Source organism: Anser anser (assembly GCF_964211835.1).
Source record: "Anser anser genome assembly, chromosome: 8".
In the NCBI taxonomy this organism is placed as follows: domain Eukaryota; kingdom Metazoa; phylum Chordata; class Aves; order Anseriformes; family Anatidae; genus Anser; species Anser anser.
In genome coordinates this window covers 2,193,653-2,212,434 of record NC_139728.1, presented here as the reverse complement: position 1 = coordinate 2,212,434, position 18,782 = coordinate 2,193,653, and the positions used below count along the sequence as shown (strand labels likewise).

Here is an 18,782-nt window from a genome sequence, read left to right as displayed (position 1 = left end):
TTTAGAGAATTACCCAGTCAAAAATAATCAAGGGTTTACTGACTATATTAGGCACTAGGAGGTTGTGAATGTCCACTCCTTACCTTTTTATTATGGAAACAAATCTTGCTAGTTCTAATATATATTAGGAAACTCTTCCTTTTCTGAAGCTGAACACTAAATATTGAGAATCTGTTAAGTTGTAAATTTTAAATAAATTCTTTCATAATTTCCCTGTTTTGCCACTTAGGGAAACAGGAAAACGTTTGCCCTGGCCAGTCTGTGAATGAGGAAAAAGAGTTCAAAAAATTCAGTAGTTCAAATCTATGGGTAGTTACATAGGAAACCTGTTCTCATCACAGGTCTGGGAAAATTGACACTGCTGACATGGTGTGAAGGACAAGCATATCTGCAGAGATGGTGTGTACAAATGTGTAGAATAAACTTTTAATTCCCTGTGTCATGAAGAACTGATAATCTAACTAGCAGTGTCTGGTCAGATCTACAACAAAGGTTACAATTCACCTACTGCCTAATTGACCTAGAAATGGAGAAAGTATTTACAAGTACATAATGCAGGCACAGTAGTTTCCTAACATAGATTTGTTAAACCACTAAAAATCCTACAACTGCGTAAGACTGAAGATGGTTATAACCATTTTGCAAACTGAAGTGTTGTCTTTGCATAATCAACAACTCTGTTGACGTACTTTCCAGTGCATTTGAAATAATTCTATGTAACATTTAAATGATGTCAGCATTATTCATTATATGTATATAGTATTCTACTAGGCAGTTACAACATATTTTGTATTTCCTATTGAATTTTATTTTTCTTGGTATGTGACTATCTTTTTTTCCCCCTCTTTCTTTTCTTCAGAACTATTATGGAGCTGCCAAAATGATTTTTTCCGACAATCCACTTGGCCTGACTTGTGGAATGGTGTGTCCAACATCAGATCTTTGTGTTGGTGGCTGCAATTTGTATGCCACTGAGGAGGGACCAATTAATATTGGTGGATTGCAACAGTTTGCTACTGAGGTAGGTAGAACTCATAAATGCCTAAAATGCTTTTTATGTACCAACAGGTATTATATAGGTGGATGCCTTTCTTAATGATTTTTTTAAAGCTGTACTAATAAAATAAAGTCATAGGAAGTTAAAATAATTATCCTTTTTCTTACAGCACATTCAGAAATTTAGAAATGCTTTTGCAATGGAAACATAGGAACATAACATTATTTATGAACAAGACAACTCTTTAGAAACACTAGTAGTTGAGTCAATTTGTTCAAAATTAAAGATTTATATAAGCCATGTTAAAATGCAGATGTTGCTGAAGTAGGCCACATAGGGAAAAAGATCAACTGTACCTCCCTCAGTAACTGCACATTAAGGAGTTGCTGAACTCTTCAGGGCACAGGGCAGCTCTTACAGCAGAGTTTAACTTGTTCTTTGGCTGTGATGAACCCTGTTCTCTGTGAAGCCACACACTCTGCAAGAATTCTAGGTCTCGAGGTCAAAGAAGAACTGTTCTCCCATAGCAGCTGGATGGTTAGGTAGTATTTATTATTCAGAAATACTTGGCTTTCTCATCTCCTCGGTTAAAAGTTTCATTTTGTTTTAATTGTTCTTTATGGATAAGTTGCTTTGATGTCTTTCCTTTCCTTTTTGAAAGCCTTTTTTTTTCTTTTAATGTAGCAAGGATCTGTTTTATTATTTGAAGTTAACTTATTTCTGAGCAGAACACACTTCAGCTCTTTTGCATTTTTGTTATGTGAAAAGATTTGTACAAAATTTAATGCATACTTTTGAAAAGTCACAGAGAGGAGGAATCAATCCAAAATTTACCCTAAATTTAGTATTTTCAAATACAAATATTGCAAGTCTGAGGATCCATAATAATAAGAAATGTACATGTCCAAGTACTGGCTTCATTTAATTCTCAGAAATGGAAATTTGGACACATTTTAGTAATTTAAAATTAAAATACGAGAAGCTGCAGGATTAGTGTGGATTTGTATATTCTTTGGGGGCAAAGGAAAAGTTTCAGATGATTTAAGACATTTTACTGTCCTTTTTTTTGCCAAAACCAAGTAAATAAACAGGTTCAGATTGGCCTGAAATAGACGTCTGTGTTCATCTATTTACGTAGCTGTAGATGCACACGTGTTTGTGTGTTGTTTTATTAGTTCATAAATGCATGTGTATATTTTAGCCACTGAAGCAAACAAGATCATTTGATGTTAGGAAGTTTTCTCAAGGGTTTCTGTTGAGGTGCACATGTACTTCTGTATGGATTTAATGTTTGAGATTTACATCTGATTTACATCTGAAGAAGATGGAGGCTACAGCTCATTTAACTTCCTTTGAGGGCATTAAGAAGTTGTACTAAGTTCATGGTTTCAGCTGGCACCTCTTCTGATCTGTCTGAAGTATGTTTTGGTCTGTACAAGTGAGGAAGTTTATGCAAGTGGCTATGTAAAAAAAAAAAAAAAAGAAAAAAAAAGGCATATACATGGGTGAAGATTACATACAGTCCATGACTAATATGTCGCTTTCGTGTATCTTGAGCGTGTCCCTTTTCTGTATCTTGAGCCATTTGGCTGATCATATTTACAAGCATATGATGAAATTCCAGTCACCTTTACAAAGCCTGAGAAAATGTCTTTGTAGGACAGACCAAAATAGAAATGCGAATCAATCTGGAAGTAACAGATGATATGTCTGTAAGGCCAATTTTTTCCTCTGCTGTCATTTGTAGACTTCACACCCCCTTTAGTGGCTGTGGGCCGTGATTCGATGAGCAAATATTGCTACCTGCTGCAGGTCTCTCTATCTGTTTGTACATCTTTCTTCTCACCAGGAGACGTTAAAAGCTTCTGGAGCACCTGTTAAACTTTTTTTTTTTTTTTCCTGTTAGCTGCTGCTGAACGTTCTCTGTCCCCTGTCATTTAAGTAGCTGTCCACTTCAATTTGCTGGAGGTTTGAACATACAAAAGTAAGGATCAGTACAGTTTGAACCAAAGTTCTCATTTGCAGGAATGAGGCTGCAGACACTGAACTGTGTTTGTTCTACGTATATATTAGGTATTTTTTTTTTTTTTATCAGTTAAGAGGTGATTTTATCAGCTCTTCTTCTAATGGCTTTTATTCCATATATGTAAAAAATTAATATTTGTTGCAAGGCAGAAGACTTATTAAAAGAAAAAAAGATTAAACAGTTGTCAAGCAGATGATAAATATAATAGTGAAATATTACTGTTGAGGAACCAAATGCAAGTGATATGTGTTAAAACTTGATTTGTGTCTCCTTTTAGCCCTAATGCTATGATTAATAGAGAGGAATTATGGCTTGATAGATAATGCTAAATATCTGCCATTTTTCTTCAAAAATCTTTAGAAATCTATTAAAAAAGCTCAGTGCTAGTACAATGATTGATATGAAAATTGCAGAAAGGATGAATAGCTCAGGATGGCTTTCCTCATAATGCTCCAAGTTTGTTTAAAGTGATATATTAGTGTCAGCAGTTCTAAGAAAATAAAATTACTATACGGTTCTATTTAACACTCTAACACAAATAACTTTATGGTAAATTTTATTCTCCTCACTATTTTTGTGGTATCCTAAAACATTTGCTAAAAGTACAGATATTAATAACCTTTACAATTACTGCCATTTTAAAAAGAATTTGAATGTATTGTAGTACACATAATTAGCAATAGTAGGCAGTCACTTTTGTAATTAATATTTTTTAGCTTTCATTCAGTTAATTTTTACTATAAAAGTATGTATAATTGAAGGAGCCCAATAGTATGAGTGTTTCCAAATAACAATTACTATAAAAATATAGATTGAAATACTGAAGAAAATCATGTGTTACTACTACTAATACAGGACTTGGCCCATATAGTGTGAACAAAGCATGTACACTGCTTAACCTATAAGAGTAACTTAGCAAATTGTGTGGTTTAGGTGTGCAACATGTGGTACTGTTAATGAGAGCTGCATGGTAATTCTCATGCACTGTGTAATAGTTTGTCCCACAGGGGCTTATTTACTGAAAACTCCATTGTGCATAATGCCAATTTTAGATTTCTTTTTTTTTTTTTTTACTTGGAATTAGTCTGAGGATCATACACTTGCTGCATTATGAGAGAGAGTAATAATAAAAAGGCACAACTGCTAGCTGAGATAAAAGATAAAATTGCAGTAAAGCAGGAATGTGGGTTTAAAATGGAAAATATATGGGTATGACGTATGCCCCTTTGTGCTTCTGAACAATGACTGATCATCTGTTCATACTGCAGATAAAACTCCCTAATTGTAAAATATTTGTCTTGCATACGGTAGAACAAAAAAATGGCACCTCACACCTCCTGTCTTTTCCTTCTGTCCTTCCATATAGCTTTGTAACTGTTAACCCAATTTTCAAAGTAAATTGTAATCTAGTCTGAATAAATGCATAATGTGGATTTTGACAATTAAATGTTCAAATGGAAAACAAACAAACAAAAAAAAAGGAAATACCCATTTGTATTTGTGATGTAGAATGTGTATACTGGGATGCAGTTACCACGGTAACTGTTGCATCTAGAGAATAACATGGAGTTAAAGCTCACTATTATAAATGATGAGTGTCAAGCGCAGGTTACACCTGCTGCTGCACAGGTCAATATTATATTAATGTCTTTATCTGTCTCCTTTGCCCAAGTACTTTAGAACCAGGAAGCATTTCTGGTTTTGGAACACAAGTTCAGTGAAAATATACTGAGATTGCAGTGACAATACATACAGGCATGAGCTATATGACTGTCAGTCCCATAAAATAAACTAAAATTACTGGTTACTTGAGTACAAGTTTGTAAGCTTGCAGTAGGAAAGGGAGCATGATCTATTGCATTCTGTTGCAGTATTACTAGGAAGTCCTCAAAATCTTGCTTTTCTGGGTAGATATTACCAGATCTAAAGGGTCTCCTCTGTTTCTAGTTAATCATTCTGAAAGGAGCAGCACAAGCTAAATAGAAAATATATTATTTTAACCTCTGCATACTAGATTTAAATAGTAGATCGTTTGGCATTGTGACTCTCATGCCAGCTACAGTTCTGGTCATTTGTTTCCCTTTGGAGATCTGTTCTGGCTGTTGTTACAGTGAAAAGCAGTTGGAAAAGGGAACTTGATGCTCTTTTTCACGTAAAAGATGTGTTGTATGAGTTTATTTGCTGTTAATCTAGCTGCGTGTCAGCAGAACAGCTGGGCTAAGAGGTGGGCTGCACTGTGGTCCCTCCCTTCGCCCTGACCCACCATGGCTGAGGTGGCAGAGGCTGCCTGGAGGGAAGGCCATGGTGGGGTGTGCTGCCACAGCGGGCTCAGGGTCCGTCTTGTAGTTGTGCATTGACAACACTGATCAGTCTTAATGTAAGTGGGTGAAGGTGGTGGTTCCCATGGAGCCACTGTTCCTGCAGCTGGCCGGCTCTGGACTGCCAGCCAGGGTGTCGTGGGGCCCTGACATGGCCACCAGGCCCCACACCAGCACCTGTACCGGTGGGTGTGCGGCATCAGCCAAGGAGCATTGCTCTGGGGAGCTGAGGCAGCAGAACAAACAGAAACAAACAAACAAATGACTATTTTCTGGTATTAGCTTTACTTTAACACATCTTTAGGTTATTTTCTCTTTTAAGTCATGTTAAAACCTCTAATTATGAATTATAAAATTTTAGGCTAGTTTGAAGGGGATGGTGTTGCCTTTGCAATAGTTCCAGGGATGAATCTGAGGAGTTTTGACTTCTCAGGCCAATGCTGAAAGACTTGCTGATGTTTCGGCAAGTTATATATTTTTTTCTACAGAACGCTTTAGATGTTACATACAATTTTAAGGCATTGGAATGAATGTTATGTCCTTCTTAGTGGTGGGATTCATGAGCTTTGAGGTGTAGGCTCTGTAACGTCCTAGATGCATGGGATTTCTTGAGACCTGGATAATGTGAATGTGTAGTTGTTATGTAAGTTTGAAAAGTCCTTAAAGAGGTGCTTTAGGCCCTATTTTTGTCAACACTCAGCTACTTGCATAGAAATTTGCAGCATTGTAAGTGTAACTGTTACTTGTGGAGGGAGGATCAACTGGTTTTTATAACTAGCTCGTGTTTGTAGAAAAAAACTACTTCCTGTACCTCCTGTGCTATCCATTACAATTATATGAAATTGTGTGACTATACAATTTGACAGCTTCCAGATGATTACTAAGCACACAATTTGCTTCATTTTTGTTAAAATCTATGCAGAGTATTATTTTCTCCTTTAAATATTCAACTGCCCCATATTAATATACACCAGACTACACATATCCAGTGGGATAGTGTGAAATTAACACCATCAGTTCCTAAACATTACTGATTACATTGCCCATATTTTTCTTTCTGTGCACTAGCAAAATCTGATAATTCAGAATATACCAATATGTCTCACCCTAAAATAAATATTAGCTAGATGCTAACAGCTGCATCAGTAGCTGCTTGATACCTCATCGTTTTGGTGAAAGATATTTAAAGATAATCTGACTAATAACTATTTATATAACCTTCTAAGCATGGAAACAAACACTACACCTTGAGAACCTAAACAATTTAATAATAAAGTCAAAACTTGCTGCTAGAAGATGAAATTCTCCAAATGCCCATTCCATTTGCTCTTTTTTTTTTTTTTTTTTTTTTGTATTTCAACATTTTGTGTTGAAAATGAGTGATTATACTCACTTTTTACTTTAGAAATGTGATGTTCTGTGTGTGTCCTGGAGACTACCAAACTTGCTTTTATAGGCGTAGGCAAAGGTTTGGTTGTTGTAATTGTTTTGTTTGTTCTACATTTTAACAGAGATTAAAATTTCAATATATTTACTGATTTGTTTATCAAATTCTTTGGCATAGTCCAATGATAATTTTAAATAAAGGTTAATTAGAGTAAAATTGCCTGACCATATGTGAGTTCTGCGAAGAGGTGGAGAAGGATATCTACAGTATGTGCCTCTTAAATATATTGATCAGAAAATTCCAGTGACAAAAGTGAGTTACTTTATATTTATTCTAATTGTTATAAAAATATTGATATCAATTCTGAATAACAGTTCTAACATGCTGTAATAATTTGGATTGTTTTTTACATGCTTTTAAATCATGCTCACCATGCCATAAAATGATTTTCATCAGGCTGCCAAAAAGTATTTCTGAGTTACCTGCCACATGCTGCCAAATGTCATCTTTTCATCAAAGCTTGCTAATATTTGAGTTGTGTAGTGAAGAAAAGAACCAGAATTTTATTACACGAGCAGAACAATACGCTTTTCCCTGTCTGTATTTTTGAAAAACATCTAAAATGAGTTGGTTGAAACTTTCCAGGAAAATTCAACTTGAATCAGATGCTGAGCAATCAAAACAGCTAGTTTGGTAATATTGTAGAACCTTAATACAAACTTTTTTTTGCATTCAGTGACTGGAATTATGTTCTTTATGTTGAGTTTACTGAATATTTTGGAGCAAAAAACAAACACTGCAGGGAAAAAATTGTTTGATTTATAAGGGAGAAGAGAACAAACCCCCAGATTTTGCACTGGAGAGAACACTGAGCAATTGGGCTCATAGCTTTACATAGGAAAGTAATGGAAATTTGGGAAATATAATATGTTATAAATATGTGAATTGAAATATATTAAGTTTGGGATACTAAGATATTTATGAAGTCATTCCCATTTTTGGAACTTCAGCAGAATAGATCAGCTGTTTCTGATTGGCCAAACTGTATCACACTTGAGGATAAAACCTCCATTATCTTGCATGAGCTTACTGTCAGAAGAAACTGCTCTTGGTTCGAAGCTGAGTATGTGTAATAAATGCTGAGTCCAGCCTGGTCATTGACACTGTTATAGGAGAAGCTATGTGAAAACATTTAGAACAACTGGTGTCTAATGCTGGCAGAAGTAGAAAAGGATTTATTCTGCAACTCAGTACTTGAACTCTTCAATTCCACTTTCTAATAAATTGGTGGTGGAGACTTTTCTTTTTTGTAAATTGGGATATCCTTTCTATGGACCATAATGGACATGAAACATTAAAAGTGGACTAAATCTATGTGGGTTTAGTTTGGTCATGGGTGGTGAAGTAATGATATTTGGCTATGATTTGATAAAAAGGTAAAGAATAAATGTGCAGTTAATGTCTATTACTGATCTATTTTGTTTGTGTGAGAGAACCAGAAGGAAAGGGAATAATGGGAATAATGTCTGGAAATTCCCACTGAGATGCTGAGCTTTGAAAGTTATTATTTGGTCAGATTTTTCTGAATGGGTCTTGGTTACAAAGCATTGCAAAGCAAAAGAAAAACTCCATCCAAACAAAACCAAAATAATGTTTTTTAGAGGAAGATGAACGAGCAAGACAATAGTGTTAAACTTTACTTGCCATTCTGATCACAGTCTAAGGAGAGGACAAATCGGAGAGGTCAGTTGCATGTAATGTGACATTAAACACTTACTACCACCAAGGCAGTCATCTTTGTACACCAAAAGATTTGTACAGAAGAATTCAGTGATATTTAATTAGGTGAATTACAGAGTAGTGAAAATTCACCATGAAGTGAGTGAAAATCTTTTGAAATGCATTGAAGCAGTTTGCTATTTTCACACAGTTACCCTGCCAGCCTTAATATGCAAAACTGCCACTGAAATCCAGATGGTAAGATATTGCCACACAAGCTGGCTGTGCTGCATAAAGACAGTTTCACCCTATTTGCAAATGGGCAGAATTAAAGCTGACCATTCAGCCTGAACTAGTAGCATTTCCTGCATGAGTGCTTGGTTCCTGGAGCTTAACACTGCAGTACAGTAAAGCTGGGTTTCAGTATAAAATTAGTTGATGGGTATGACTATTCAATAACAAATATAAAAATAATTATGTTAACAACAAAATAAATGTATTAAGCATGTACATATTCACAGTGTTCAATGCAAACATTAAATATGCAAGTTATGCAATTTTCATTACTGAGTAGCCTTCTAAAACAACTGCATGAGATTTTAATGGAAATTTGGTATCATTCAAGCCATTTCTATGTGAATGTAACAAAGCAGATGTTTTAAAAATATCCTATTGCATTTTGGTTATCACAGTCTAGTTTCACAGAACAATATAAGCTTTTCAACCTGTGAAATCCATTAATAACCACATTAAACCTTCTCATATTGTATGAATTGTCAGGTTTAAATGATTCTTTTTTTAAAAACAATTATCCGTCTCTTGCTTCTTGCAGTTTGTTAAAATGCTATGTCAATTTACAAAGACTGGTGGAATTTGACACAGAAATTTTAGCGGGGGAAGGATCTAATCATTGGTTTATCTAGCTTGAGTGCTCAAGTGCACATGAAGAAAATGAACATTGATTCAAAACATAAATGAAAACCTCTATTCGTGAGTAGAACTGCCAAAGTTTAACTTGGAAAACCTGCTTCTAAAGTTCTAAGGAGAGTAAAAACTTGGTAAACATTAAATAGCTTAAATATCATATTTATTATGACAAATCACAATGTGTATATTTTAGCAGGCTAGTTAGTACTTGTGGAATGCAGTCCTGCATTGAAATAGGTGGGAAAAAATGCTGTCTTTCGGTAGTATTCAGTGGCAGCCCTGAAGAGTTTGTGATATGACTGAGAATCCCAATGCAATGAATACTTGTATCCTTTCAGTATGATTTTGTGCTTCTGTTACAAAGATCTATACTCCCTGGGATAAATATTCTTCCACTAATGCCTAAAATAAAATGAAGACGTAACTGTTCTCTTCCATGCTCCTGATCTTTAGTAGCCTATAAGGGCCGTGAGTCTGTTCTTTCATTTTTTTTAAGTATTTACAAGATAGAGACTCAATTCCTTCCCCTATGATGTAGGTACATGCAGAGAACAGTGAAGCTCAGTGAATGTAGAATACCTCTGCCTTAGCCTACCTTTATGCCTGTGTAAAAAAAAAAATGATTTAGTGCAAGTCTGAAATAAAGTGCATTGCAACAAGCCCATTGTGCCTGTTTCTGTATAAATATATTATAGTGGTCAGGGACTGTCCCAAAGTAGTTTTAGTAGTCAAGATAGAATGGAGCAGATCTTCTCTGTTTTACAGTTGAAGAACTGAGGCACAGAGAGGACAGTCTAACTTTCAGGTATGCCTACAACTTTGGATACCCAGTTGAAAAGTGGAGAATACCTGGAATAGATGATCAACCAACATGAAATAAATCATGGAAGAATTGTCTAAGAGGACATATCTAAAGCGTGGGGTTAGCTTTAAAATATAATGATGAAGACGAGACAATTCCTAATAAGAGTTTAAAACCACCTAAGGCTGGTTACCTTTCGCCTCTAAAAAGTCAAACCGTAAGTGACTTATATGGGATCACACAGGATATCTCTGCAAAAAGCAGAGCCCTTTCACTAGCTTTGCAATCCTTTGCATTATTCACAAAAATATTCTTCTAGTAATAAGAGTAATCTGAACCGTGTTTGGAAAGAAATTTTTGGTGTTTTAGAGGTCTTTACCATCTTGCTTACTTTGTATTACCATCTTGTTGTTGCTGTTAGTATGGCTCCATCTACTTGATAAGGTTTACAGGGGTGAAAGATCTGATTTCAGACCTTTTTAAGACAAACAGAACCACAGGAGGACAAAATCCTGTACCTACAACATCCCTCATAAATGTACGTATCATATCAGTTGAGAATCCCTATAAAGTTGTGAAGCATTCTGCAATAATACGTCAAGCATATGTGACAGTACTAGTGGAAACTTCCACTGCATTACTCAAAATTTTAAGAGGGAATGTGAAGTATGTAACCTGTTGAATGTATTCTTTTTCAGGTGTTCAAAGCTATGAATATTCCTCAGATCAGAAACCCTTCCTTGCCTCCTCTAGAAGATATGCCTGAAGCCTATCACGTGAAGATAGCTCTTCTTGGTGCAGGACCTGCAAGTTTAAGCTGTGCTTCTTTTTTGGCTCGATTGGGCTATACAAACATCACCATATTTGAAAAGCAGGAGTACGTCGGTGGCTTAAGGTAAAAAAAAAATAATAATAAAAAAATATATATATATATACACACACTTATATATATATATGTATGTATGTATATATATATACTTGTAGCCCTACACAATGAGCTCTAGGGTCACCTAGAGCGTGTTACACAGGATCGCATCCAGGCAGATTTTTTAATGTCTCCGAAGAAGGAGACTCCACAACCTCTCTGGGCAACCTGTTCCAGTGCTCTGTCACCTGAACCGTAAAGAAGCTCTTCTTCATATGGTGATGAAACCTCCTGTGGTTCCATTTATACCCATTACCCCTTGTCCTATCACTGGCCACCACCACTGAGAAAAGTTTGGCCCCATCCTCCCTCTCTCTCTATATTTATATATGTATATATATATTCATATATATATATGTGTGTGTGTGTATATAAATACTATATGTTTAAAATTCTTTAAACATACTAATTTCAAGGGAAATTTTAAATTTAGAATGTTTTTATGAACTGCTTTATGGAAATAAAGGTGACAATGAATAAATCCATTATGTCTGCCTGGACTTGTAGCTTTAGTAAACCATACTGTAAGAGTAAAATCAACACCCTGCAATTCTCAACTTTCAACAAATTATAAAGAAAACAGAGAAAAGTGCCTTTGCAGTTTGCCAGTATGGTAAGCTTTTGGATGATATTTACATGCTTCAGGTTCAGTATCATGTTCTCTATAGTAGAAGATGAATATTTACTACTGTAACATTTGTTGAGGTCATCTTATAAGCTGGTTGGAATTCCTAAATAAAAGATAAAGTATTTCAGAAACTGATGAATGGATACAAGCCAATTCAAAATCAAAATTAAATTTTACTTGTTAAGGATGGAGCCACACTGAAGTGCTTACAAAATAACAAGTGAAAAGTAATAGAGAGAAAGACGGGTGATGCACTCACATTTCTCTCACTGCAGCATCACTGAAATCAATAGCGTTGACACTGTTAATGAATTTGGTCCATAATGTCATAATGTCAAATACTTATTCAGAGCTCTGGAAGATAGAGAATCAATGCTGAAGAAGTTGAACTGATTACTTGCATTTTTCCCAGTGAGGTTCAGAAGTATTCTATGTAATTATCAAGTTGTTAATACATAGGCATTTAACTATGTGAAGCCCTTTTACTTGAACTAGTTGCTATAAAGGTTTGAAAACTCACTGTATGAAAAACCTGTTCATCTGTAGAGTAGCTTGTAATCTTTTCATAAATACATGGATTTAAAATCCATTTCATTGCTGAAAAGTAGTAGTAAATAATGAAACTTGGTGACAGGTTAGACTCTTGTAAGATTCAGCAATGCAATACAGTACTTTTAGCAGTTGCTTACAATTTATAATGCTGCCTGCATGTTTGAAGCAATGTGATCTTAAGCTGCATCTTGATGTTTAGTTTGAATTTAAAACTAATCTTAGTCAGTTTTTTATTCTATTGAAAAAAAAATTTTGTTTGTTCTTTGAATATCCATAATAGTCAAGCAGTTCACGTCACCATGTCTTAGTTACATTCGAGAATACACAACATTCATGGTCAATTTTTACTTTCATTCATTGTAGAAAGTTTCACATCTGGTTTAAGGGCATCAGTTCCTTTCGTCCTTATTTTAATCTTGGAACAGAAGGGAGGCTGTCCTGTGGCAGCAATCATCCATTTTTGTAGTTGTATATCTTTGCAGTACATCTTTTAACAAGCTTAGGTTATTGATGGGTGTGTTTTCAAGGCTTCATAAACTGTTGCAAATGGCTAACGAGCAAATTAATTTTGTATTTAGAGTCAGCTGTTTGGAAGGGCAGTGCTTAGGTCCTTTTAAACTTGTTCTGCCTTTTCAAGTGTTTTTAACTAGGATGTACAGTCATACATATTAGGACATAGCTGACTTTAATAATATTTAGATAATAGAAAGTTGTTTAATGATTGCAATTTCAGTAGTGAGATATTTAAGCCTAGCATAACCCTGGTTGTCTGGACATGTTTTTCACATTCACAGGCAAATTTTCTTACATTTCAACAGTTGTGTAAAATTAATGCTTTGTAATAGAGTAGACATGAGCAGATCATGCTCTTGCTTAGAGACAGTGAACAAGCTTCGCTGCTCATCCTCCTAGCTATGCTACTGGCTTTCAGCATTCCTAAATATTGCTTTTACTAGGCCAGAGGTGTGTCCCTTGGGCAAAAGTAATTTGTGATCCCCAAGAAACACCAGGCACCTGTCCAAGCTCCTCTAACTTAGATCAGATTTGTGGAAGAGATGAAGTAATGGAACTATGTTCCCACCCAAGATTCTTCTTTACCCACCTGCACCTCAGATGTGTTTCCTTCTCTCCTGCATCTCCACCAGCATCAGAGACTGTCTTCATCTGCTGAAAGAAATTGTAGCAGAATTACTGATGTACAAGTTGACTTTCATAGAATGGTTATTTGCGTGATAAATGTACGTGCATGTGGCTCCACACAGTTGTTTATATTTGCATATGCATGTATATTTATGTTTATATGAACATGTATAGTCCATAGCACAAAACTGTAAATAAATTTTTAGTAAGAGGAAAAATGCGTCTACGAGTTGTGACAGTGACATAACACTGGTAGTGCTCTTTTGGCTTCTTCCAAGAGTTAGAGAAATGACAGGTCATCAACAAACACATAGATGGCTTGATAAAGTACACCTTTCCTTTTTTTTTAATTGTTTTTAAAATTGAATCTCTGTTGTAGGATCATACATTTTCTGTCTCAGACACCTGTTTACTCAGCATGACCTATGAAAGTTGCATTGTCATGACACATTCATTATATCTGATATTTAGAACATTTTTCATTGCACACTGGTCAGAAAAGGTGCAAGATGGTCTGTATTAGAAACTATGAGGAGGAACACCATTTTCTTATCAATATAATTAAGGTTGGTGCAACTTACCAAAAAAAAAAAAAAAATCCTTCTGGCCTAAGTTGAATGCTAAAGATGGGATGGTCACTAGCAACATGTAAAATAAAACTAAGATCAATCTCTTGGGTCATTGCTTTGTTATGGAAATTTTAAATCTATTAATTTGACAATAGTTTAAATTGAAGCTTAGAAATATCTGGGGAGAAACTTTCACTTTTCTACATGTTTGGTCTTCTTATCTTCATTGAATAAAAGTATCTAAAATAGGGATTCACTGTGTTTACCTGTAATGTGCTTTACAAGAGAGATTTTGAACTGGCACATGTAGATGTCATTTCATTGGACATAAAGATCTATATCACATAGTATATATAAACTTAGCTTCTGTGCTGGCACTGGAGTTATCCATTACAGAAAACCCATGGTGCTGGAAACTTGAAGATGTCATTCCTAATCTTACCAAAGAGGTAAAATGCCAACTAATAATAGCAGATTAAGGCAAAAAAGCAGTCGTGAATCTAAGAGCTGATAGAAAATTACTGACTTTGTACATCCTAAAAGATCATAAATTTTTTATGAAGTAGAAATGGAAGAGAGTACAGTTTTAAATACCATTGCTCAAAATAGCATATGCACCACTTTGTTTTATTTAGGGCAAATTTGATTCTTATTGGATAGCTTAATGAATGACTTCTAGAAGATCACCTTACTTTAGTAGCCATGAGACCTTTTCTTAAAAGGATGTCATAAGTTTTTTTACGTGTTAGTGTTAAATGTTTCTGGTGAACAAAAAGAATGGAGCTGAAGCTCTTTTGGATCAAAGCTTAACATCTGTTAAAGGATTACCTACAAGTGTGGGCAAGATTGGCTTCAAGGTACTGCCTCCTGGCCTGTATTTTTAGTATTGTGTGAATAATTCATTTTTGTCATTCTAACAATTATAAAAAGCTCACCATCAAGCTTTTCCATTCAAATACATTTCCATTCAAATACATCAGAATTAAGAAAGATATGTTATAAGCATTTAATTTTTAACAACTAAAATCCTTTCTTTCTAATAGCTGGAAGTGTTTTACATTTTTTTTTCTTTTTGTATTTATTTATGTGTTTCAGTACATCTGAAATCCCTCAGTTCAGATTGCCATATGATGTAGTGAATTTTGAAGCTGAGCTTATGAAGGACCTTGGAGTGAAGGTAATGAGAAATATATCCTGCCTATGTATAGCTCAAAGAAAAAAAGAACAAGAATAGTGCCAAAGATTAACAGCAAAATGTCATGCACATTAGTAAAGAACAATTAAAAGCTACACTAGACAGAAGCAGGAAGATGCTTCCTCTTGCTCAGGGCATTTGTCTGTCTCCTGTCTGAATGCCACTAGTTTGGAAAAGGGCAATCAATAGTTTTCATCTGGCATGCCTGCATGTGATTAATTGTCTGTAAGAAACAAATTCCTAAATTGCTTTAGGGGTTCAATGTAGCTATTGGAATGATTTGATTTTTTTAATCGAGTTTTTTTCATGCAAGTCTGGCACTACTTAAGACATTCATATTTGATACTTCCCCCTTGTCTTCTGTTCCCTCTCCCTGAGTTTTTTCTTAATGATTTATAATAGTCTTGCATCTGAGTTAATTTTATAATAAAATGCATAAAATTAATAAAGTGTTAACATGATCATCTGTTATAAACAATAGCAGTCATTCAACTTCTTGGAAAGCAGTAGTTATGCATTATTCTGTTAAACGTGTGTTGTTTGTAGATTATGGGAATGTTGCTTTATGTTAGGGACTGAGCTGAAACTTCAGATAGTATTTACAACTGCTGCACATTTTAATAGATGTTATAGATGTAGAATGCATCACTGGACTAAATTTTTGAATAGTAGTAGTAGTAGGGGTAATAACAATTTTAGCATGTTACTAAAGTAGTCAGTCAAGCAAGAAAATCTTGCAGGAATCTTACATGTTGATTCATACCATAAAAGCAGTATACTATTGTCACGAGACCCAAGTGAGAACCTCATCCTGCCCAGGTTAGTTGTAAGGCAAGGCCTAAATGCTGCAGATCCATTTTTTCAGTCTTAAAGGATTACAAAGGTATCTTTAAAGACTGATGGAATGGACCTGCTGCTAGGCATGCAGCTAAAAACAGAGCAGCGAGCCTATTTTAGACAAAATTGCTGAGCGTAGACTCTTGGGAACCCTCTGCAAAACTCAGTTCCCCCAGGTAAGCAGTTATGACCACCTCTCCAGAAGGAGAGCCACCATGTCATCTTGACCGGCAAGTCCGTTGTTGTTTTGTAGTGCAGCAGAGAATCTCAATGTAAATTTGCTTCCAAGCTCTGCCATTGGTTTGTAATTGACCCTTTGGCAAGCTGGTTAACTAAGTCCTTTAGCTTTATACCTCTATAATCTGAAAATATTTTCTGGTGTTTACTTAAAGCATTTCAAATCTGTGGTGGAAAGTGCTGTATTGTCTACATGTTCAATACCGCTGTTTATTCAAGTGATTCTACTGAAATTAGTAAGAATTAGTCAGGTGAATAAGGATTACAGAGCTGGGCCCTGGGATTATGATGAAACCCCACATAAAATAGTATTGCCATTTAAATTCCTTCATTAGATTTTCATAACATATGTACACAATAGGATGAAAAAAATGTGTAATGACCAGTTATGGAATGCATTCTGTTGCTAGTGAGCTTGTAGTCTGTTTTCTTGAAAGGATTACAACTGTATGTGGCTTTTGCAATTCTAATAGAAATTATACAAAATCTACAAAAGAAAAAAGAAAAAAGGAGCCTGTGTTTTAGGTATTGTACACTGTATTTTACATCTGCTATTTTTCAGCTGAGGCAAAAGTACATTTTCAAAAGTGTAGTAAATGGAATACAGATAGATTCAACAGCAAACAAGGTATGCAATGACATGAAGACTAGGCTGTGAAGTTCACAAAGCATAGTGCTTACACAGTCGAGCCTGGCGTTTTGTGAAGTGAATGCACAAGTGATCTAACACAAATTGGGGGAAAACAAGCAAGTTCAGAGAGTCTAAAATTGGGAGATAAAAACACACATGCCTACGTCCAGAAGTACAAAATATCAGAAGAGGAATCATATACACTTTATGTACTCAAAAGCCTTAGGGTTGGCAGAAATGAGCAAAAGGTGTGTGCATCTTCAATTGCATGACATCTGTACAGAACACTACTATAGTTGGTTTGCTGAACACGCAGGAAACGCTCCGCCCTTTCATTCTTAGAACAGCTGTAGTCGGTCAGCCTGTGCTGTGGCTGCTCAAAACCGGATTGCTGGTGGAATGTTACTGTATATACATTTTTCACCTTTTGTTTCTGGAAGTATTGGTTGCACTGTAACATTATAGATTATATGTGCATTTTTCTTACTGGGACTTTTTTTTCAGTAATACTAGTGACTGCACTGGTACTGTTGTTTGTCTAAATTAGAATTAAACAATTGCAAGTTGATATCAAAACGGTTCACGTTTGTAATTTTGAAAATCTTTGTTAGTTTGCTGTGCAGAATAGTATGCTTCATTATGAGTAAGTAGGATACTTACTTCTTCAGACTTACTGCTATTTCTGGCCCGGTTTTTGCGGGTAGGGTTTCTGAATCCACAAAACCACCATTGGCTTTACTAAGTGTTTTTTGGCCTAAAGGTGTTCTAGCTAGTGGTCTCTGCAAAATTCAGGCTGTGAGCTTTGAGGGTGAAGCACAAAGAAACACCATCCTTCCTTTGGGACTGATGTTGCATTCTGCAGAACGGCCAAGTGCCTGATACTATGCTGGAAAACATCACTTGGTTTTCTTTCAGAACCCCTGTTAACACAGGGTAGTGTTGTGCCTTTTATTTCCTTTATCTCTTTGTAAGAGCCTCATACCTTCACGGATGTTTCTGCAATACCCTAAATGGCTTGTTTTTTCAGTTGCTGTATGGGGTGATTATTCTGCTTAGCACACACATTTCCTAAACTAGGTTCTTGCTTCCACATCATGTTTCTTAAATTCTGATTTTCACTTGGGAATATTACCCTTTGTAGTCAGTACCGAATACAGTGATTTACTCACAGTATAAAACTGCCATTTTCAGCTTTGCCCCAGTATTGTGTTCCATAGACGGGTTTTGTTTGTTTAGCTTGTTTCATTAACTCCTTTAGCTTACAATAGAAACCAAGCTAGACTGTGGTGGCTGTGAAGATGATCTAAAGGTATTTTTTTACCCGGATCTAGTTTGGGACACTTGCTTAAATCAGAGCCAATATGGTCTTTTAAGTGTGGCCTGAGGAAAAAAAGAGCAATTTGCTTTGCTTGTTCACTGGAAGGCCCTACAAGGTGTCAGAATGGAGGACACAATAATAATGATTTTCACACTACCAAACTAAAAGCAATTAATCTTTAATTATTTCAGGTAATTTTTCGTAAAGGTCTTGCAATGGATGAAATGACACTCCATACCTTGAAAGAAGATGGCTATAAAGCAGTCTTTATTGGAATAGGTAAGAATAGTTCATTCCTCATGTGTTTTGTCATCTTGAAATTGAATGACTGTCTAAGAATAAACCGGGACTTATATCTGTGTTAATAATATGATGTGAGACAGCTTCAATCTGAAGCATTAAGAAAATATGGCATGTGATTTTTTTTTCTTTAAAAATAGGAAGACAAATCTAGGGCTTTAATACAGCTATTGAAACATCCGTTTGTTACAATTTTTATATGTATATGATAGATTTTTTAAGTAAGACAAGAAAGTAGATGAATGGCTTGATTCCTTTTTTTATTTAAATAGTT

At 35.3% G+C, this 18,782-nt stretch overlaps 1 protein-coding gene across 7 annotated transcripts in view; it reads left to right on the top strand.

Annotated features, from left to right (window-relative positions):
* Positions 1 to 18,782, top strand: part of DPYD (dihydropyrimidine dehydrogenase) — a 355,784-nt gene that overhangs the window by 111,650 nt on the left and 225,352 nt on the right. For all 7 annotated transcript variants that reach the window (XM_083846247.1, XM_083846246.1, XM_083846248.1 and 4 more), the window contains 4 exons: positions 860 to 1,021; positions 10,875 to 11,071; positions 15,086 to 15,167; positions 18,400 to 18,487. In XM_083846247.1, the coding sequence (XP_083702373.1) occupies positions 860 to 1,021; positions 10,875 to 11,071; positions 15,086 to 15,167; positions 18,400 to 18,487 (529 nt within the window). The remainder of the gene's footprint in view (positions 1 to 859; positions 1,022 to 10,874; positions 11,072 to 15,085; positions 15,168 to 18,399; positions 18,488 to 18,782) is intronic.